The sequence below is a fragment of the Clavelina lepadiformis genome, chromosome 7 (assembly GCF_947623445.1).
Source record: "Clavelina lepadiformis chromosome 7, kaClaLepa1.1, whole genome shotgun sequence".
Taxonomy (NCBI): Eukaryota; Metazoa; Chordata; class Ascidiacea; order Aplousobranchia; family Clavelinidae; genus Clavelina; species Clavelina lepadiformis.
The window spans coordinates 11,275,847-11,298,204 of NC_135246.1; the positions used below are offsets into that span (position 1 = coordinate 11,275,847).

The 22,358-nt window shown below is 35.2% G+C and overlaps 2 protein-coding genes across 2 annotated transcripts; one reads left to right on the forward strand and one right to left on the reverse strand.

Annotated features, from left to right (window-relative positions):
- The first annotated feature begins 3,972 nt into the window (after positions 1-3,972).
- Positions 3,973-5,392, forward strand: LOC143464883 (claudin domain-containing protein 1-like). The gene is made up of 4 exons (XM_076962919.1): positions 3,973-4,488; positions 4,569-4,637; positions 4,730-4,867; positions 4,985-5,392. Exons 1-4 carry the CDS (start codon positions 4,275-4,277, stop codon positions 5,200-5,202), a joined length of 639 nt encoding a protein of 212 aa, XP_076819034.1. The 5' UTR covers positions 3,973-4,274; the 3' UTR covers positions 5,203-5,392.
- Positions 5,393-5,761: 369 nt separating this feature from the next.
- Positions 5,762-21,810, reverse strand: LOC143464881 (structural maintenance of chromosomes flexible hinge domain-containing protein 1-like). Its single transcript, XM_076962918.1, has 43 exons — positions 21,639-21,810; positions 20,067-20,145; positions 19,780-19,944; positions 19,575-19,657; positions 19,307-19,440; positions 18,902-19,034; positions 18,706-18,825; positions 18,376-18,536; positions 18,094-18,187; positions 17,705-17,912; positions 16,780-16,885; positions 16,597-16,693; positions 16,301-16,462; positions 15,988-16,113; positions 15,465-15,578; positions 15,032-15,221; positions 14,248-14,445; positions 13,941-14,079; positions 13,732-13,860; positions 13,539-13,638; positions 13,160-13,298; positions 12,799-12,926; positions 12,577-12,720; positions 12,332-12,449; positions 12,136-12,248; positions 11,598-11,743; positions 11,116-11,320; positions 10,834-10,998; positions 10,427-10,632; positions 10,085-10,245; positions 9,712-9,824; positions 9,406-9,571; positions 9,191-9,294; positions 8,944-9,102; positions 8,734-8,854; positions 8,436-8,590; positions 8,165-8,338; positions 7,801-7,902; positions 7,541-7,730; positions 7,386-7,456; positions 7,051-7,222; positions 6,622-6,780; positions 5,762-6,433 (listed from the first exon to the last, which is right to left on the reverse strand). The coding sequence occupies exons 1-43, from the start codon at positions 21,762-21,764 to the stop codon at positions 6,345-6,347; spliced, it is 5,964 nt and encodes a 1,987-aa protein (XP_076819033.1). The 5' UTR covers positions 21,765-21,810; the 3' UTR covers positions 5,762-6,344.
- Between the last annotated feature and the right edge of the window lie 548 nt (positions 21,811-22,358).

Genomic DNA, 22,358 nt, shown 5'->3' on the forward strand with positions numbered 1-22,358 from the left:
TAAGACTATATAAGATATACAGTATAGTATATATGTATATACAGTATATATATAATACAGTATATAAGACTATATATATTGTGGTACTGTTTGAACTTTATCAGCTTTTGTCTTTAAGCCTCTTTAAAAGAAATAACTGAGAAATTGGTGAAGCTTTGAAAGCAAAGATAACTTTTACGCTTCATAAACTACATTGACAAATTTCTGCAGTTGGGTAAATGAAAGCAGCACGCAGGTATAAAGTAGCATTCACAGTATACTTGCTCATTATAATTTGAAGTAAAATATTTGTTTCGGAAAATGTGTGGCACACTTTGGCTGTAAGAAAATCATTCTAGGAGGAGTGGGTGAAGTGACGCAACGAAAATGCAACTAAAGGGCTCTTAGATTCAAATCGTTGCTGTAGTTGTGTAATTTATAGCAACTTTGCACTGAATGTAACATTTCTATACGTCGAAAATCACTATAACTTAATTTGACGTAAGTTTTAACAGATTATATGTTACGAAAGTCAGCACTAAACTTTCTGGCTCTATGCTGCATGGTTTGCAGCGTGTGGTTTTCACTATTTACGTTAAACATTTTGTCTGTCGATGTAGTTATAAGTACATCTCAACCTTTATTAGTCGCGACAAAAACTTTAAATATAAAAAATCTCCGCAACCTAAGGCTCGACACCACATATTAAAAAATTGCAGTAAACATTTCTACTGCAAAGTAAAGCATCCTTGCTTAAACTAATTTCAAACTGCCATAAAAGTACTGAACTGCCCGTTAGCTTCGTGTGTGCAATAACAAAGTTTGTTTTCTGAACCTCCAATTTTGGAGCGCCGTGCAATTGCAAGCAATTTTTGAAATGAGGCGTGTCCCTATACATAATGTTTTGTTTGTGCAGTTTACTGTTCGATACACTGGTACGTTAACTCTCAATTTGGATACTATTGAGTTGTTGTAAAAACTTAATATTGCCTGCTTGGGTAATGTTATTCTATGCAAGGATTACTTTGACTTATAGTCGACAGCTTGCATGTTAGCTTTACTGTTTTCGTTACAAAAGCTATAGGTACTACCTCCGACGTGGTTCCTTTTCTTGTATTAAGTATACAGTACAACAGATAAGTACGTTTTGCTTTTGTTTAAGTTTCTGTCACACCGTTGTATGGTTTGATAACTACAAGAAACTTCTGCTACAATAGATGGGTCAAAAGTCAAGAAACTAAAGGCCAAGTTATACCAGAAGCTCCAAGCAACGTTTTCTTATAAAAATAGGGTTATATTAGTTGCAGTTAAGTCTAATTTAAAAAACATGACTCTAAAATGGTACGGTTGAAACGGTACGCGACCCAGGAGTTGAAAAACACTAATTTCCACGTGTCAACATTCATGTTGTAGCCTTACACTCTACTTACGTTTCTATGAGCGTTCGGCAAAACTCTTCAAACAATCTTAAATGCGGGCTAATAAGAAGTCGTGTGCAAAGTATGTTTATGCAAAAAGTTTACTACCAGAATAAGCGTATGTCACGAAAGAAATAAAGGTACATGTTTGAACTAAAATTTTATAAAAGTGTGAAATGCCACATTGTCTTGTATCCACGAACAATCTTCGTCGAACATCTCGTGATTCTTAACATGAGCCACATGGTTTGAATGATTTCATTACTAGGGTTAAAGTAAGGACCCGTGGTCTTTTTTCATTCCTTTTAACACAAAATGCACCTATAGTTTGCAATGAATGATGAAAAAATTTAAGATACACAAGTGAAAAAACAGTTTTCCTACAGCTACTCACATCATAAAAGGAAAGGCCCGACACGGTAAAGATGGAATCTTTTATTTTATTATTTTGAACAAAGAGCAATAAAGATATGTATTGTCGCTATCAATCGCTTAAACCAACGACACGTTTGCTTCGTACATTTAAAAATAAAAAACGAAACTGTCAACCATCGCAAAATCTAAATTAAACTGTTTTAGCCTGAGCCTCAATGAGGCAAGTTCCAAAAATACATTGCATGTGCAACTACATCACATGACCGTATTCGAGGCTGACTTTTGTTGCGTTACATCTCGTACGAAATCTTGCACGCAGTGTTTCCCTTATCCGCTGGTTATAGCTCATTAAAAATAAGAGAAACCTTTGCAGTGGACTATAACCTTCATGTTAGCTATGGTTTACATCTTCTTAGTAAGCAAATGTTCATTTCTTTAATTGCATTTTATTGATTTCGACAGTGTATTGACATGCAGTTTATATAACAGAACATTAACATGACAGAAGTGAAAGCACACATACTATTATTTTCGTGAAAGTTTTCTGACCAATTATGGTCGTCATTATCAATTGCATTCGAACTTGATTAAGATTAAACTGCGACTTCGCATAAACCGTAATTTTCTGAAGGACAGCTGCCGTCATTCGTGTTTGTGTCCCAGAGCATGCCGCAGTCTTCGTTATCGCCGATGTAGTTGTTTAGTTCTCCCACGTCCCATAGAATGTTAGCATCTGAGCCGAGCACTCCGTCGACCCACACAAAAGTATTTTCTTCTGCTAAATCGTCCAAGCCAACCCAAGCGCCACGAGCCGAGAGCTCGTCGAAAAGGATTCCGCGAAACAAACAACAATCCTCCGCAAATTAGAACTGTTCTGGCAGTTCATTCAAACCACTTAATTTCGTTATGTGATGACGATTAAATTATCTTTAAATAGTCGAAAACAATAGAAAATAATTTTCAAAATCTTTCGTTCGTTTTTCTATACGGCTCTACTCAATAAGAAATCTTTGTCTATGAATGATCTTAGTTTTCTTACTGTCTTATTGCAAAGTCACGCTAAATCACCGCCCAACTTTTGGCACTCGATTCTGGCATCTTTCCAGAAGAACTTCTTGTCGGTCAGTTTGTAACGGTAGGGATATGTTGGAACGAACCAGCCCGAATCATTGACCTTTTCCAATCCTGAAATTATATTCGAAAATTTTTTCAAAATGTGAAAGTTATTCAAACACTGCGACCTTGATTATCCTGAGAGAGCCGAATAACGGAAAATGATTTTGAAGAAAGCAAACCTTTCGGAAATTTCTTGGCACTGCCGTTTAAGGCAAAAAGGTCCCATAAAATAAGTCCCGTTTTAAAGATCTTATATGTGATGTCGGCGCACATGTAATGTTTTGTTTATTTTTTGGAACTTGCTGTATGTAGGCACAGGCTAAAACAGTTTGTTTAAAGTGAGTGATAATTGAAAGTTTTTCTTTTTTATTTCTTTTTCTTAAATGTGGGGAAAGAATGTGTCATTGGTTTCAAGCGGTTGATAGTGAAAGCGATGAAGCAAGTTTACTCGTCGTGCAGAAAATGACACGCACAGTTAGCATTTTATTAAAAGTGTGTAACAAACGATTACATTTACGTAAGTGCTAATGTTTCGTTGAATTTTAAGGATATAACTCACATGACTATTTTATTTAGTAGCTTACGTCTCATTATACAGAAAAGTTTGCAAAGTTCAATCCATCCTTTCCAGTAGGCAATAATGAACCAATGTAATATGCAATGACATACACATCAGTTGTAATTAAAAGGTAACTATACTTACATAAAAACATTAACAACAAAGTCTGTTGTTTAGAGAGATATTTAAATGAATAGTTCAGCAGCGCACAAAATTAATAGTAACTGAAACAAATTACAGCACTTTTATACCAATATGGCAGCAAAATTGTTGCATGTTTAATAAACTTTTAGACTTTAGAGTAATAGCAAAGATTTTTGAGCATTTTATGCCTAACAAGGTTCTTAACGGCAACCCCGCCCTCCCATTACAATAGCGAGTGATTTCTAAGCTTTTTGAGTGCTAATATTGATTGGCAGTAAGCACATTCTATACAATCAAGTGCTCTTACCCAAAGTTTGAAACATCTCGACATAAAAAGTTTTTCAAAATGCTGACTTCAAGCGTTTGGACAAATATTGTCGTAGTTTTGTGAGGTAGAACAACAAAGATTTAATCAATTAAGTATAAATTTGTCTGTACAACAGTTACACCTATATGCCATCACCAAAAAGGAGGTATAGGGCATTTGTCGGATTTGTAATATGTCGTGTTAATAGCATGCATGGTTCAGTTTAGTGTACCGAAAACATTCAAATTTTGAAAGAATATGTTCAGGTAATTCACAGGCACAAATAAAAGGCTTGTTCATAGAATGTTAACAACATATTTTCAGTGAGTAGTCCTACCCTAATGCTCGCTTTTAGTTGAAATCTATCAGGTTTACAATGGTAGGCAGGCTGTGTTGTTTCAGTATTGCGGGAATTTTATGTGGGCTGGCCGTTGTGAGTGCCAGCCTTGCCGCAGGCACAGATTATTGGTATGAGATATTAAATAAGGTTCCAGCACAAACAAATGACAATGCTACCGTTCCCACCTACAAATACCCTTACCATGTTGGTCTTTGGCTCACTTGCTATGATCAGGATATACCAGACACAAGTAAGATTTTAGTCAACTTTCAATTTTTCTGTAAGGGTTAGCTGAATAACTGTTAATCTAAAGAATTTTATTTTTTCCAGTACCTAACAAAGAGTTGATTAGCGGAAATTGCGTGTTGAATTATGACTTTCGATCAAAACATATAGAAGGTGAGCCATGAAATGTATAAGAACTAATCATAACAAAATATTTCTTAAGACCATTACTACTAACAGTAATGATGGCTTTGGCTACCTTTTAGACTTTGCCAGAACAAGTGCGGTGTGTATTGTACTTTCTTGTGGAATAATGTTGGCTTCTGGTGTCCTTGGAATGTCAGGATGCGCTTGTAGGCGTAGCACTCCCTTGCTGTTGAGTGGGATATTTTTATATGTTTCTAGTAAGTAGAACTGTTATCTGAAATCCAGTCACAATTGCAATATTACAATTCCTAAAGAAATACTTGCATACCACGTGATCTACCAGAGAATTAAAGCATGTGTCACTTTATATTAAGCTTTGGTTATGCTCATTGGGATGTGCTGTTTCATTGGACGGATATTGCTCGAGGGTGAACCACCAAATATCCCAGTTGCTGCAGAGGTGTCTACTCGATACGGATGGTCGTTCTACTTAGGTTGGGCTTCCGTTGGACTGCAATTACTCTCAGCATCGATGATGGTTGGAGGAAACAGAAAGTGCAGCGGGATAAAGGATCAAGTAAACTTCATATGACTGGAGGGGAACAGAGTTACTGAAACAGACTTGGGTGTAAGACATACCTAGTCATTCAGTAAGGAGGAACAATCCACAACATCACCTGAAAGTATCAGTTGCTCCAGGCATCTGGAACATGTTGGCTCAAAGACGGTTAATTTTTTTTGTATCAAATGCCATTTGTATTAAAGATATTTCTACCAGGCAAGTGTCAATGCTAACATTTACATAGGTTACTTCACAATTGAAATATCTTCCTTGCCAAGCCAAGAGGCTTAACTTGTACAAAGTAAGAATATGTAGGTGGAAATAATTGCAAATAAGACTTATTTGACTTGCCTTTAAATTCATCTGTTCAAAGCTTGCAATGGCAAAAAGGTACTTTAGCAAGTTTATCACAAAAGCAAGAACCTATTATTGCGTATATGAAAGCAAGTCTAGACAGTCCACATACACGTCTCAATATTATTACAAAAAGGTTGGGACAGAGGCATGAAACTCACACAGTGTTTTACAACTCAGTGGATAAGAAGATTAGTGTGCGACTGGTACATTCTCGAAATAAAAGCAACGCAGACGCAACAGATAAGCTTTTAATGCACGATAAAAAGAAATAGGCAGTGCTAAAAACCAACTTTAAAATCTAGCAACAAGTTCAACAAATACAAAGTATTGTCATTTTGAAAATTATCTGTTTAAAAATTCTGCCCAACGAAAATAACCTTTTATAAAAATGTCAAATTACGTCAGTCAACATGATGGAACAAACAAAAAAGAAATGACAGTGAAAGAACTGGTAGAATTTTTCACACAGAAAATGCTGGTACCAATGATGTGATAAGATTTGATGCCTTGGAAACTACTTAGATGAGAGCAGCTTGACAGACCAATTATACACAACTACTCAACCAAACGCCTTGTAATTGGTAACTAACCTGTTGACTTTTTTCTGTTGGATGCAGTATTAGCTATTGATTGACAGCAGTAAGATGGCCGATAGATACAAAACAAAGGCCTACAATGACATGCTGGCACTACAGATACACGGTAAAATCGTCACGCATTTGTGCAGTAAAACTAGCAAAAATAAACTCAACATATTTTGATAGTAAAACGCATAAAAAATACTTTGAGGTAAAAATGATTAAAATTTAACAGTATCAACGTTTACGTCTCTTTCGTTTTGGCTTGTCACTTTCCATCTTTTGACGAGGTGGGATGCTTTGGCGAGATGTGGGCTTGTGTAAATCTGTATTAGCAATACAAAATTAACACAACCACTGTTTACTTACAGCACATAGTAAGTATATATTTTCACACCATAGCATTTTAAGTACGAAGTCTTTTGTAAAGTAGCAATCCTGTTTAACATTTCATGCAAATATCTGGTAAAAAGAATCAATCTGGTAAGAATCTGGTAAAAACTTCAAGGCAGACCTATTTGCTTTTCCACTTCTTTCAATCGTTGTTTCGCTTCATCTCTTTCAGCTTTTTTCTTTTTCATCTCATCGGTTCCAAGAGACTCCTCCAGGAGTGAGAGCTCCTCGTTGGCAGACTCAACCTCATCCAGAATGCCATACAACTCATTTAGCAATTCTGATAAAACGTTGTCTTGTTTTAAGAAATTAATCAAAAATTAATCTTTTCATAAATATGGTAATATTGTCTGTTTTTTAAATAGTTTTGCTTAGTATTTTGTATAAATTACAACAATTAGTAATACTTTTAAGTAGCTCTTAAACTAATATGAGTTCCCTAAAACTTAAATTCAAACTCAAACTCAAGCTGTAACTTTGCAAGTATCAATCAAGAACAGGTGTTGAAAAAGAGATGGCTTAGGTTTAGTAATTAAGTAGACACACTTACCAATCTGTTTGCAACACTGGTAGTACCTTGAAGAAATAGGAGCACCAAATACTACACCCCTGAGCTTTTCCATTGACGGTGCCCTATTTTGATTTCCACCAAATTTTCCATTGCTTCGAATGCGATTGCCATTGCGTGTGAGTATAGTGGGACAGTATGCGTGCTTCACAACCTGTCCATGACAAGTGTTAACAAAATGACAAATATGCAGCAGTTTCTTAAACTCTAAAACTTTTCATATATAAATTAAATTTTAGTTCTTTCTAGTCAACCCCTCTTGCTAAATATAACGTGCTTGTTACAAATAAACATCAACACACTAAAAAAATACAGACCATTTTTCTGTAATCATTTGCTGAATCAAGATCGTCTACTATTATTGTATCTCCAAGAAGCATTCCAAAAACTATTAATTGCAAAGTCATCATGAACAGTCTTAACATAACTGGCATAACAACAAAGTACGATCCAAAAGAACTTAATGTAATACCAATCTTGCATTGATTTTCATTCTTAGGGAACTGAAGCAAGTGCCTAGCATAAACAGGATTGCCAGATACGTTTTTGATTTTCGTTCCATGAGGAAGAGCAGTATTCCAGTTGGATAAATTCTTTCTATATATGCTGTCCATTGGAAGAATTTGTTGGGAACCAGTCGTGATTCTGTGCACTTCCCGTGCCTAAGGCAAAATGAAACGTTATAATATGTAGTGGCAACGTTTTCACATGTTTCTTATCTGCACTTGTTACCTTTTTAGTGGTTGTAGTAATCAGGCAATCCATGTCTCCAGCCATATGCCAGGACAGAACTCTTGCTACATCTGCATCTTCAATAAATGCGAGGTGACCAATCTGGAATGTGTCATTCCATCATTTTACAAATATGTGAATTGATAAATGTTAAGACAAATTCCCAAATTTTATGAATTTGTATAAATCCTTTATTCTTGTTTCTACTATTAATTTAATTGGAAACAAGCATTTCTAATACTAACTGGCAAAGACAACCCCTGACTAGTACATTATATACCCAATACTCCAAATCGTGATCTTTTAAAATAACAAACTCTTTGCACAGGAAAACAATGTGTCATAGTACAGAGTTAATTACAACCTTTCCAAGAACTTCACTTCCTCCATCTTGATATTCAGGCAAGACACACTGCCGTCTAGGTTGCTGTAACACCATGTCACGTTCCGCCACTGACAGTTTGAGCAATCGCTCCACGTCTTGCAATTCTGATTCAGTTGCGACAGGCACAGACAAGTTTTGTAAATTGGAAATTAACTGCAAAGCCAACACAAGATTTTGTTTTAGTTTATAACAACCAATTAACTTACTTTTCAATTTGAATGCCGTTAGCTTCCTAATATTTTGGACTTACTTTCTTCTTTTTGTTGGTTGTTTCGTTACAATTTTTCTTTATTTCTTGCAATAAAGTATCCTGAGCACTGAAAGTTTCTTCATATAACTCAACTGCATGAGCCAATTCATCGCGTTGCTTGACCAAAGCACTCATCTGGGCATGCTTCCTCGCATCTTTCATGGAATGATGCCATCAAAATTTTTTAAACACTTATAACAAGTTAATGTTTCATGACAATAAGCAAATATTTTGTGATTTGATTTAGGAAAAACAATGATTAGTGAGCAATGCAAACAGAACATCTGTTCACACTTACCATTGTAGAAAAGAAATTTGAGCATGTATGGTTGAACAGAAATGATCGGTGAAGTGATTTCACAATGCAAGATATACTGAGAGCCATCAGCACCAGGTGAATTTTCTTGAAGCATAAGATTCTAAGAAATTTGCGCATAATAAAGAAAGTTAAAAATAAAGTAAAAAAAGTTCCTTTTTGCTTATGCAAGTGTTGGCAATTTACTCGAACCTGTAGAGTGACTTCTCCATTATGAAATGGGATATTTAAGTGTGTCGAGTTTCCTAGAAACCTGGGAACTTCTGTTGATTTTAAACTTTGATCACAAGGCTGAATGGTTACACACATGTCACCTGACATATTCTCGCCGACCAAGTTGTGGTAATTGTCCTATTAGGTTAAATAGTAAGTCACAGCTAAGCAAAAGTGAACAGGCCTAAACTTCTATAGTAAATAATTGGTGCTCAATTGAATTTACCTTTAACTGTAAAGTTAAATTCCTTATAATCACTCTGTTGAGTTTGGCATTTGATACGGTTGGAGTGCCTGGCTCTGATGTATGGCACAACTTGCATGGGGAACCTTTGACAAGAATGCAAATAAACAATGATAAATTCCTAATATAACCTTCAATTCTCCTGTTTCCCCTTTCCTCTCTGTAGTTATAAGACTTTGCATTATGAGTAAAACTACCTGCTATTGTGGTGAGTTTCAAACATTCACTGACTAATGAAAATGACTTTGCAGTGGCTGAGCTGACAATGCCGAAGATTGCAGAAAATTCTGAGGCTTTTGTTGATGCTTTCAAATTTTCAAACACATGATTTCCATTGGACGTTACAGAGCGATACCACATTGCCTTCAGAATATGAAATACTTTGTCAATACGCATAAAAGGCACAGGTTCCGCAAAAACAGTTCTAATATTACACTTGAGGGAAGTTAATTTGAAACGTTTTATCGCATGCAATACATGTGGCAGTTGAGAAGAATGCTTACAGAAGTGGGAACAGATTTATCTTTGGACATTTTCCCTTTCCATATAACCATGCACAAATGAATTTTGGCAGTGACATTTGTGCCTTCTTCTGATAACACATCTACTTCAAAATCTGCAATCGTTAAAAATATGAAGCATAGAGTACTTCTACATGCCAATAAACACAGCATAATCTGAAATTTTTCACAGACAGAGTAAATTTGAATGACCTAGAATAGGAAAAATATGAAACAAATATTTGGCAACTCCTTAAACATTTTCACCGACCAGAAAAAATGACACAGCTATTACACATGGATTAATGCAATAAATTCCCACATTTGGTAAACACTTCATATATCTGAGTGGCCAAACACATTGCAAAATATTTACCTGGCCACTTACTACCAGCAGTCACAGTAGTATTCTCAGATAAACATCGATATTCTATAGAAACGGGGGTTTCGGTGTTGGGTAAAATAGATATTGTCAACTTAGGTCCCTCAATCGCTGTTCGGTTATAAACAGCTCTTGGCCGAAGCTGATAGTCTCCACTACAAATTTATAAACAATTAAGTAACTTTAAAATGCACACAAACTTTCTAACTAGAATAAGTTAATATAAGTTAAAATAAGGACAAGAATAGTAAAAAAACAACTTAGACGGAAACTACTTTTACAAAATTGATAAACTAATTTTACATCTTAAGCTGGTACCAATGGTTAAGTACTAACCATTTCCCGGACACTGTGAATTTCGGGAAACTTGCAGTGCCACTGGCATCGGTTTTAATGACAGATAGTGTTGGTGTTAATTTCAGGCCTGGATCTCTGCCCAATAAAATCTTTACACCACTTTCGGGTGAGGGGTTTCCCCAACCATCCAACAATTCCACACTTATTGGTGTGTGCATTTTTGTTCCATTAAGCACTGATATGCTCTGCTCAAAACAGTGAAATTGTGATTTCTGCATTAGCTTTCCTATGTATGTTAGAGAGTAGGAGCTACATATGCAAAGTAATAAACAAGCAAATAAGGATAAAATTATAAGTAAGTATAACAACATTCAATTTAAAAGTGATCATAAATTAATTCAAGCCACACCTCATACTTTTATACCATATTTGTGGGTTTGCCTTACTTTATCATAATCAGTGCTTCCTGTGACTCGCATTGTAACTGGGGAACCGGCAACCAACTGCAAGACAGTGTACTCTTTTAAAATATTCCCATAGGCAATAGTAATCTCCCGGCTTCCAATAGGGCCTTCGTTGAACTGAATTTCTCGAATCACAATTTGATTGTTCTGTCATGAGAAATTAAATGTAATAAATATAAAAGCATAAACAATGAAGACATTGTCAGGTTTTAACATTTTTAAAGACAATTTTTGGGAATAAAAATAACAATCCACTTTCTCCACCTCAACGCTGTTCCTCAGCAGGGCTTCATCCAGTCCATTTCCCATTACTTTGATCATTTCAAACTGACCAGGCTGAATATGCAGTTGATTTCCGAAGTTGTCCAGTAACTTAACAGATATTGGATCATGTCTGACCATCCCCACTCTTGCTTTGCGATCACCATGGACTATGATTTTTAAACCAGCTGGTTCACCTGCCACTGGTCTGAAATAAAGATTTTGTATTAAGTTCTATCACTTTGTTATGTAACTTGCCTATAGTAGCACACGCCACGATAACTACCGAAAGTTTGCAGTATAGTGGTATGACGATGAATAAAGTATAATTTAATGACATGACATAACAACACTGTTTCTCGAGTGCATATAGAAGCCTGTTATTCTGTACAGATTGTCCACCCAACCAACAATGTGGGAGATCGTTATGTTTTTTGACATTTTCCTGTAAAAATCTGTATATTTTTTATTATTTATTTACTTACTTGATATTAAAGGAGAAGTCAACTCTCTTTTCGATCATCACAGATACCTGGCAGAATTTAATGTCGGACACGTTGGTTGGCACCGGCATGTTTGGGAGAATTCCATTTTCCAGGTCTGATGAAGATAGGTTGCTGGTCCAGTTCACCTAGTACAAATTGCAATGCTTGCGCTCATAAAGTTAAACAAAAATAATATAAAGAATAAAATAAAAAATATCCAATTTCAATACCAAAGAAATGCACGCTATCAAAGAAAGGTAAGGGAAAGTTTGTGAACTCAAGGCTCAAGAGGCCAGTTAAGGATTACTTTCAGACATTCAAAGTTTACATTACACCAGACTGGTGTAATACACCTATTAAACTTTGAAACCCATTGATAAGAGTGGCAGCATGGTCCTTGACTCTTTGCTATGAAGTAAGTGTTTTTGGCCAACCTCATCTGGAGATAACGAGTGTTGCTTTTGCCAAAAATTTTGCTGTAAAGTTACTTTTAGTTGTCCAAGATTTTGAATTAAACAAATTTGAATTAATGCGCTACCTTTATTTGAGATGCCAGCTTAGGGTTTAACTCAATCTGACGATTAGCTTCATCAAATAACTGATATGTGAGGCTCTCAATGACTTCACCGGCTTCCCAAAACAAGTCTTGACCTATAAATAACCCAAAAATGTTAAAAAAAGCACTGAGTCTAATAAAAAGATGACAGTTATGTCGCTGTTGCATATATGGCAACCTTGCTTGAGTTTGATTGGCTCATCATCTTCCCCTGATTTAGAATCTTGGTAGAAGAGGCTGATTGCATGGATTTTGGTTGATGGAGTGATGAGCAGTGGAAATTCTACAGACTTGATCTGAATATTATGAAAAACATGATAATTCTTATTGGAAAATACACAACTGTATCATACTTACATACAACCTGCATAAGCAAACCTTACTGAATAATAAGATGTTGCCTTAGAAACAGCAAGACATTACCGTTTTAATTCCAGGTACATCAATCTTTGCTTTTATTGTTTGAGGTTTTGTAGTTCGTTTCACTTTTAATCGACCAGACAAAGTACCACAACCACTCTGTGAGCAATTACATGTCCATGTTGGTAGACCTGATGCACCGGTGAACTAAATAAAAGGTTCTGAATGAAATTTTCAAAAACTTCGTGAATAGAGATTTCAGGACAGGTACTACCACATACATACCTTACACTGAACCATTAATTTCTTTTTCAATGTGATATTTCCAGACAAGTCCACTACTTCCACACCAAGTTTGACATCGGAGGAATTTTGGCATTCAAGCTGATCATACCAGCACTCATGTTCATTGTCTTAGGCACAAAATATTGAGTGACATTTAAGACAAACTACCCAAATGTAACTCCACCTCAACAAAACTCGCAATTTTTGTAAATAAATATTTCAACTTTTATAATAAGCTGACATTAACTCAACAAGTAAAGACAATTATTTACTATTGGTACTAATTTCAGTTTAGGCAAATCTTATGAACATGTAAGTTAGTAATCCAGAGCAATAAAAGCATTAGAAAGCACTTTGCTACCTTCATCTGCTTCTAGTGTATTGTATCCATCACTGAATGAAACCAGTCTAAGTTGATGAGGAGTGCCTGGTAATAAGCGAACCTTTAAAGTCTGAGACTCGCGTTGCAAACCAGGGATTATTACTGTCATTTGGAAGCTCTAAAACAACAGTAGAAGATGCTGTGGCTGGTTAATTTCATTTGTCCTGTTTATACTCCAAAAAGCAATTTTAAGGTGATGAAGCTGTTAACATGGTCAATGGTGATGGTTGAATAATGACTAGATGCATGTTGATGCAAGCAGTTAATAAAATACAATGGGAACACTCATATTTACACTTGATAGATAAAAACCAAAACACAGTAACTGTTTAGAAAGTGATGCAACATTGTAAAACACCTTTCCTTGCTGCGACATCACTTTTCCAAGAGCAACCACATCTTTGACAATAAGAGTGTTGCCTTTTATCTCCACATCGCCGTATTTAATATCCAGCCCTCTAAAAAATACAAGGTGCCATAGACAAAAATATAGACATTATAGCATGAAGTAATTAAAGTCATAATGTGACACAAAAAGCAGGTAAACTTACTCAGATTCTAGAATAGGTTCGCCATCATATGCTGCTGGTGTAGAATGTCCAAATCTGTTCTGCATATCCAGTGGGATGTCAAAATACTCACCGATCCTTAACGGTGATTCCAAAATGCCGACAATAAACCTAACTCACAAGGTGCAATTTTTAAGTAATACCTTTAGTTGCTCAGTAAATTGTATTGTTAAAATAAAGATGTATCATACTTGTATGGGGGTGCCGATTTGATTTTGAACTTAATGGTCATGGAAGGCAGTCTCCGTCCATCAGCATACGTGTACGATCCACATTCAGAGAATGTGGCTTGCAAAGATATTACATAATCACCCACTCCAGTAAGATCATCTGCAAACAATTTCAAGTCATCTACTGTGGCAGTCAATTTTATGACAAATTTATAGTGCGTAATGTTTATGAATACGGCACTAATACTTGAAAAAATCTTCACAATAATAAGGCTAACACAAAATATAGCAATATCCTTAATCCTACATTCCAGAACAAGTGAATTACCTATTCGTTTAAACCAATATGGCCAATTTTTGCCATGTGCTGTAACATGGCTTGCCAATTCAATTGGCTTTTTATCGACTGAATTTTGTGGTTTGAAAAACAACTTTTGCTCCATGATTAGTTTTCGATTTCCAGCATTAGAGGGAAGCTTCTGAATTGGTTCATCATTCTGGTTTAAAATTTGTACACTCATAGCACCTATAACATTGGATAGATCGATCACAATTCTGTTAGCAGAAATACTACATGTGATCATAAAGAAACACCTACATATACCTACGTTAGAATAATTCAAGTACGCAAGATAAAGCGATAAAATTTTAAATTAAGATAAAACTTAAATTTGATACTTTTAAAGAAGTTCTGAGAGTTTGGATAAGTTGGGGGAAATAGTGAGACATAAGATTAAATAAACTTCATGGTAAGAAATTTTGTTGCCTGTATTTCGTGGTTTGGACAAGGAATCAATATAGGTATACACAAAGAAACAATAAATGCTGAACAAATAGAGATAACTGCATTTTCTTTATTTAAAATCTGCCTTTTTACACAACAATATCAAATAAAAAGTTCATTTATGTTGTTTTACATTATTCAGTTTATCCTCTCGAACATGCTGTAGGCTATATGAATAAAAACTGTTTGAGATAGTTGGAAAATTTGAAAATTTAGTAACATTTGATTTCAAATCCTTGTATTCGTGCAAGCTCAGATCAGATCAGATCAATGGTGTGCTTAGCCATAGGTTTCTTGTCAAACTGCTGACAGTTCAACATCTACTAACCAATAGAAAGTCCACTGGGACTGGTTTGACCTTCATGAATCTTGTCACCTTCAGGCCAGGTTAATGAAATTGATGCTGGAAGTTTGGCTTCTTCATCTTGAACAAGCTCAAGAACAGCGTCTGATGACGCACTTCGATCAAGTTTTGAGAGTGGAAATGAGCGAACATCGCCATACAATGCTTGTGGTTCCTAAAAAGTGAAAGCCATTAAAACTTCAAAAAATTGGACTTAATCGAATCTTAGTCAATGTTTCTTGTTTACATTTAATGGAAATTTGTACTAACTATGTTTTCGGAATCGTCAGCCATTCTCACACATGGGATACCTGTAATTACCTTGACAAAGCCTTGCATATCATTGATAAAATAACACTACTGATCATACCTAATTATCTATTGAACAACAGAAAATGCTGATAAAAATCTGTAGTACCTGGATAATTTCCATTTCACCACCAACAGCAAAGACATCTCCATCATAGTCTCCATACAGAAGAAACCTTCTAATGGTGCCGCATATCAAAGGAATTGTGCGTTGGGTTCTTACCTACGCAGAATTAAAACTGTATAATATCATCAAATTCTTGCATTAGATTTGTTGTGATGCTGATCGTGGTCAAACATATCAAACAAGACTCTCAACTTCACCTCCTAAGTTATAAGATACAATGGTCAATAAGTTTCAGCAAATTTATCAGTAATCTTTATTATTATATTAAGCCAATGGATCTCAACCGGGGTGCTGCGGACCCTAGGGTGCCATTTACGTTTCGCAAGGGTGCCGCAAGTTATTGGGCACTAATCACTAGTCCAGGAAAACGGTTGCAAAAATTATTTTTATTTAATGCAGAAACTTTTTGGTTTGACTGTGGGTGCCGCCAAATGTTTTTGTTGTTTGCAGGGTGCCGTAAGCCAAAAAAGGTTGAGAACCACCGTATTAAACTATGATGACAAACCAGTTGTCCTTTGCTGAATATTTTTCCATCCCATTCAATTGCTTTATAGACTGTCCATGGAGCTTGACTTCTTCTTGAACCAGGTTCATTTCTCATGATAGAACTTGAAAATTTTAAAAACTTTACCTGCAGGCAAAACTATGTACATGAGCACAATGATATGAAAAGCTACATTTGCTGTCCAGATCGCTCATTAAATATCAGCTAGAAATTAAAAATGTTTTGCAAAATACAGATAAGAATTTATAAATGTGCTAAAACAAAATTTATGAATTGCTTGGAACAATAAACACATTATAATAATTGCACCTGCCTGCTTGTCATATTTTTCATGGCATTCCCTTAACCACTCATAAAACTGTCTCTGTATTAAGGACTTCTTTTGTTCCTGACCAAGTATCATTCGTAGGAATGTTGTGTTTCGGTCGTGTAATTTCGAGTCAAGATCAATGAATGTAAGCTTGTTTGTGCTTACCTAGACATAAAAAATTGAAAAAAGTCTTACGAGAGAAGAGATGCTGGCTTTGCCTAACCTGGAATTTCTGGCAATAAATAATCCTTAACAATCCTGTCATAACATGATTTATTTGTAATGTTGCATCTGTGAACCTGAAATATGTCGTTTGTGAAAAGGCAACCAGAGATTCGATAAAAACAGTCAATTGGTATATTTGTTTGCTTTCTTGGAACGCGGCACCATTCAAAACTGATAAAATAAATTGGGCTTATTTAGAATATTCGTATCTAAGCCTACTACGATAAAAAGGAATGTGTGAAAACCAAAATACCCACTCATCGACAAAAGTATACGGAATGAGTCTTCCATTCCAGAAGCATTCAAAAACTGGACGTCGTCCTCGACCAGGGGGTTCCCCACAGTCTTCATTGTCGCTTTCATCTGAAAAAGATTATTATCACTAAATAAGTAAAAAGTTAGCATAGTATGACACACCATGTTATGTGTTTCTTGTCATGAAACATTTCAGGAATACGATTTCCAAAATCATCATCTAAAAATTCAGCTTATCCAATAAACTGAAAATTAAAAGCCTTCAAACACCCACTAAATTAGAAATTTCCTTTGTTTATATAGTAGAATCCGCTTAATACATTAAAACTGGTTCCAGACATGTTTTGATAGCTGATATTTATACCTGATCATTTGATGCATCAAAGTTTTTTAACTAACACCTATTGCAAATATGAAGCAATTTGGTTTGCTTTTTTAACTAAATAGTAATGGGCAGGCTTGTCTGACAGAATACAGCTAACATGAGACTGACCCTTATATAGAATTGAGACTGACTGACACGTATGATAGAGCAATATCTAGTCATATAACTTTGGTAGGGTTGAGCTACATTTTACACACCAATATGTGGTTTATAAAAAGTTATTATTTGTTCACAAACGAAATTGTTTTGAAGTTGGCAACAAGATGAGATAGATTGTTTACGAGTGCTAATCAAATTCTTCTTAACATTAATTTTTTTTACAAATAAGAAATGCAAATGGAGTTTTAAAAAAGCAGCATTTCAATTATCAACTAAAATATGTTTGATTGAAAAAAATTTTTTTCTCAAGCTAAATTGGATGTGACGATAGGCAACTGGATTTATTTACCCAAGGATCTGGAAAGTGGAATCTACTGCAGTATACCAGGAAGAGCGAACAGCAGTGGGAATACCACTTCTACCTGTACACATTTATCACATACCATCAGCACACACATCCAATGGATAAGTCTCCTTATCATAAAGAAAAGGATGATATCTTAAAATTCCTTCCACAACACCATTGCCTCTATCTGACTTTGCTACAAATTCAAATGAGTCGGCAGCAGTTCTGATGTATTTCGACTCAAGGTCATCTTCAATATCGCCAAGATCGACAGTGGTCTTCTTACTTCCATTATACATTGTCACCTGAAGAAAGACAGATGTATAAAATATGGATTATTACTGGTTGTATTTAATTCAAATAAAACTTTACTAAAAAGTTTCACCTAATCACGGACAAACAAAACCACTTTAGTTTATTGTTAGGTTTCACACTGCTGCTGATGAAAGTTACAATTAGTAAAACGACACTGAAAGTTTCACACACTTTCACAGTGACATCCAAGGCACCGATGTTCCTTCTCTTCTTCGACATGGTAGTGTTGCCTTCTGGACCATGAATGTAATAGTGGTATATGTGGCTGAAAATAAACAGACAAGTGTAGTGACTATAAAGATAACATTTAAGTCACATGTAAATTGTACAGAATTGCAATGCACTTTTAATACCTCATAAACGTATGGAATACATATCAGAATACAATTCTTGCTATGGTTTTAATTTAGTGACAAAAACATAAAATTGCACTAAAAAGTTTTAAAAACTAACGCTAGTTGTTTTGTCCATATGTCAAACCCATTCTTCATGAATGAGATGTGGTCATCATTGATTCCGGTAACAATAATTCGAGTGAACTCATGTTCCGTTTCACATTCAACAAACTCTTTTGTGACTTTGTCCTTTGCTGATATATGGGAACTATCACGAGGCTGAATGTAAAAAATATTGCAAAAATATTGCAAAAAAATAAAAAATAATAAAAAATAAAAAGTAAAAAATGTTGCACAACATCCATTCGGAAAGTTTTGCCAGAATAACAGTGAAAGCATTACCTATAAAACTATATCAATAACTTTGGTTTTGAGGAAACACTTTTACCTTTCTATTTCGTATATAGCCGGCAAATATTGCTTCACGGTTTCTCTCCTTCCTTCGAAATTCATCCTTGGACATTGTGAACTCATGCACATCACATGAACCTCGAGGTTTGGAAATAATCTGAAAAAAATATAAACATGCAATTGTGTAGCCATAAAAATTATTACCCCTTTAGATTTTTCCGGCAGAAACCAACCCTCGTTGAATTTCCAATAAAAAAGATTGCTTGCTTGCCTCCAACTCCAAACCAGGATATGTCAGAGTTTAGAGACTTTGGAGCATCAGCTCTTTCATCTTTGTCTTCTTCGACTTCATCACCATAAAAGTTTCTAAATGTAGAATCTAAAACTTAACCAGGAGAAAGCATTTTTTGTGAAGTTTTGTAATGGTGGTTAAAAAATGGTTATGAATGGTTAAAATGGATGGGAAATGACAACTGCAAAAATAGACACACAATAAATAAAACACAAAAATAACAGTTTGTATGAATACAATCACAACATTTATTACATTATTATGTTCAAAATTATACGTTAAGTAGCCAGGCGTAGTTCAGATAGCTGGGGTTAACAAATTCATACAATCGCACTCACAAACTTACTCTCTCTTATGTCTTTCAGTTCGATTAAATTTTGACAAGCGATATATGGCCCAGTTGTTTAGTTGCCTTGATGACATACCTTCCCCATTGTCGTAAACACATAACAAGTTCTTGTCAGGATCTTCACTTAAATACTGTAATACGCAAAGCAAAAACCTTGAGAATATTCAACCAATTCTTTAAATTTTGGAAAAAAACATGAATCTTTTCACACATATATAGTGTATGGAGCTCTTTATCCCTTGAACTTTCATAGTCATTCACTTACCAGGCTCAGTTCAATGTATCTTGTGCCCTTGTTTTTAACAGTAGCAGCCAGTGCATTATCGATAAGTTCAGCGAAAGCAAATGCTGCAATCAACAAGTTGATATAATTTAATGCAAACAAAATTACAACAACAACTAGCACCTGACAGGCTAATAAAAATGAGGCATTTTATCACTTTCGTCATTTCACAATGAAGGAAACTTACGCAAGGGATTAACATGTCCTTCACTGGCATAATATTCATAAATTCCACTTTTGATCAATGTATCATAGTGGGGCTGGAATTCAATTCGTTCAGACACAGGTTCAGCCAAAGGCTGTTCTTGATATTTCAGAATATATAGAGTGTCTCCACTTTCAATCAACGTTACTATAAAGCACAAAAATGCATAAAAATAACGACACTTACTAGCTAATTGAACTATCCTATGACTAAAAAAAACTACCAAGTTGGACTATTGTTACGTTCATATCACATATAATTTAATCTACCAAATGTGTCATCGTCGTTAATAATATTTCGAGAAGTTGTTGTAATCACAAATTCTTCAACTGGTTTCAATTTAAATGCCTGAAATATATAGTACAAAAGATCAACCAAGAGCAAAGAATCTAGTACCAGCATCAAACTCATAAAATAAAAGTTATATACATGATGAAAGACAATGGCTGATCTTTATCACAACATATCTTGGAAATTCAACTTACCAGTGATGTAAATATAAAAATGCACATATGTACATTTTAATATGTTCTGTTAAAACAAACATATGAGAACAAAAGCTAGTAGTAGTAAGTAACATCTTAATACTCTGTAACTCAGTGTAAACTATATGTACTAACTATATCAGTCAGTTAAAACTAAAGTAATATGTCAATTAAAAGAAAGATGAGTCACATATATGTTGCAGATTGCTAATCTAATATGATAAATAGTGTTGAGACCCCAGGAATTCACAATCCTGAAATGACAGGATTTCAAAATTTTCTACAATCCCATTTTTGGGAAAATTTTCATTGCAATCTCAAAAATTTTGGTCAAGTGCTATGTAACAATAAAAGGAATCATTTTCTTCAAAACCAGTTTACAATAGCATCCAGTTGACTGTCTTAAGGGGTTAATGAAAAAACAAACAAGAAAAAATTCTATGACAAAGTTATGTCACTTTGTACCAATATCGCTGATAACTATGGTTGGGACCCCGAGAAATCCCAATCCCGTTTCAACAGGATTTTAGCCATTATTTCCAAACCCAATCCTGGAAATTCTGAGAACATTTTGGCAGTTCAACATTACTTGATATGTTGATTAAATTTTTTAAAATCAGTTTTACAGTAGCTAGCCATTTAGGTTCGGCACAAAGTTTTGTCATGGTATTGTCGTGCGACCTATTGGGTAACAATGGCTGAACAATTGCTTTTATCACATGGGCTTGGGCCTTGTGTATCAAGTTTTAGTCAAACTGTATTCATATGCTTGCTACTGGTTCTGACTAAGTACTGGAAAATTTTAATGAACATGTCTAAATTTGAAGATGTAAGTTCACAGAGAAAGTCAGAAATCTGGTGAAACTTCTTATACTGCAAAACTAACGCATGGAACAAGTGTACTAACTAACGTTATGTAACTAAAAACTGTATGGAGCCCTGAAAACCTACATCAATTGAGGCCGAACGTGCGTTCTCGGCTCTTGGTTATTTGGGCAATAAAGATCATCTTGTTGAAGACACTCTTGATGCACTGCTGTTTTCGCATCAGTGTTACAATAAATAAACATGCTTTGTTTTAATTATATGTGTACACTTTTTACTTTGTTAATTACCGAGATTGTAGGGTGAAAATTCCAGAAAATCCCAACCCCGGGATTTTCTAATTTAGTCCCGACATCCCAACCCTACTGGAAACCGCTTTATTTGCTGTGTGTGCTTCTAAAGTAATATTTTGTAAACCTCAAGAAGTCCAAGGACAACATAGGAAAATTTCTGGAATTTTTGTATCTTAAATTTAATCCAACAATCCCAACACTAACTAAAATAAATACATAAACATGTGTAAAACCGAACCATAAATATCTTCTCAAGGAAAACATCAAATGAAAAGATTCCTCCAATGTGTATCTTTTCTTTTCTGGACCCATTTGACTTCCGCCGATCAAACACATAAACAAATGCATCTTCAACTTCATCCATGTTAACTAATTCTTACGTTGTAATTTCCTACAATGTTATTATAAACAAAAATCATAATTTTCCAGTGCCATGGCTTGGTGATGAGCCAGACAGGGTAGTATTGCGAGTTTTTGCCGAGATCTTGGGTGTGTAGAAACAAACTTCCAGCGTGCAAAAAAGCACCTGGTGTGCACTGCGATTTGTGGCCCAGGGTTGCCTGGCGTTTAAGCAGGCAAGACGCAGCCATATATAATAGAAATCAAGGGAGAAATCATTGTTTCTCGTTGTTTTTTAGAGATATCGGTTTTAAACACAATTTTACAGTATATATCAGAGCACGAGTTAGTATCTCCTTTTATGGAGACACCGGTTTGCCCTGGTATGCAAGGCAGTTTTAGAAAAGAATTCATGTTTGGTCTTGCCATACTCTGCAGTCAAGATTTTTGGGTCTACTGCAGAAGCGCACAACTAAATGACGTGGTTGTGCAGTTGTTTACTAGAGAGAGTTAATTTTTTTATTTCACCATTCAAAACAAACTAAAAAGTATCATAACATAATTGATTGGTGTGGGGTAGCGGAAAGACCTCACGATCATCCAGGTCATCTGCCCTAGC

Coding starts and splice junctions, on each gene's coding strand:
- LOC143464883 (XM_076962919.1), top strand. CDS start 4,275: ATGGTAGGCAGGCTGTGTTGTTTCAGTATTGCGGGAATTTTATGTGGG. Junction 4,489..4,568: donor TCAGGATATACCAGACACAA/GTAAGATTTTAG, acceptor TATTTTTTCCAG/TACCTAACAAAGAGTTGATT. Junction 4,638..4,729: donor TCGATCAAAACATATAGAAG/GTGAGCCATGAA, acceptor GCTACCTTTTAG/ACTTTGCCAGAACAAGTGCG.
- LOC143464881 (XM_076962918.1), bottom strand. CDS start 21,764: ATGGATGAAGTTGAAGATGCATTTGTTTATGTGTTTGATCGGCGGAAG. Junction 19,658..19,779: donor AGGACATGTTAATCCCTTGC/GTAAGTTTCCTT, acceptor TGTTGATTGCAG/CATTTGCTTTCGCTGAACTT. Junction 18,188..18,375: donor ATATGGACAAAACAACTAGC/GTTAGTTTTTAA, acceptor GTTTATTTTCAG/CCACATATACCACTATTACA.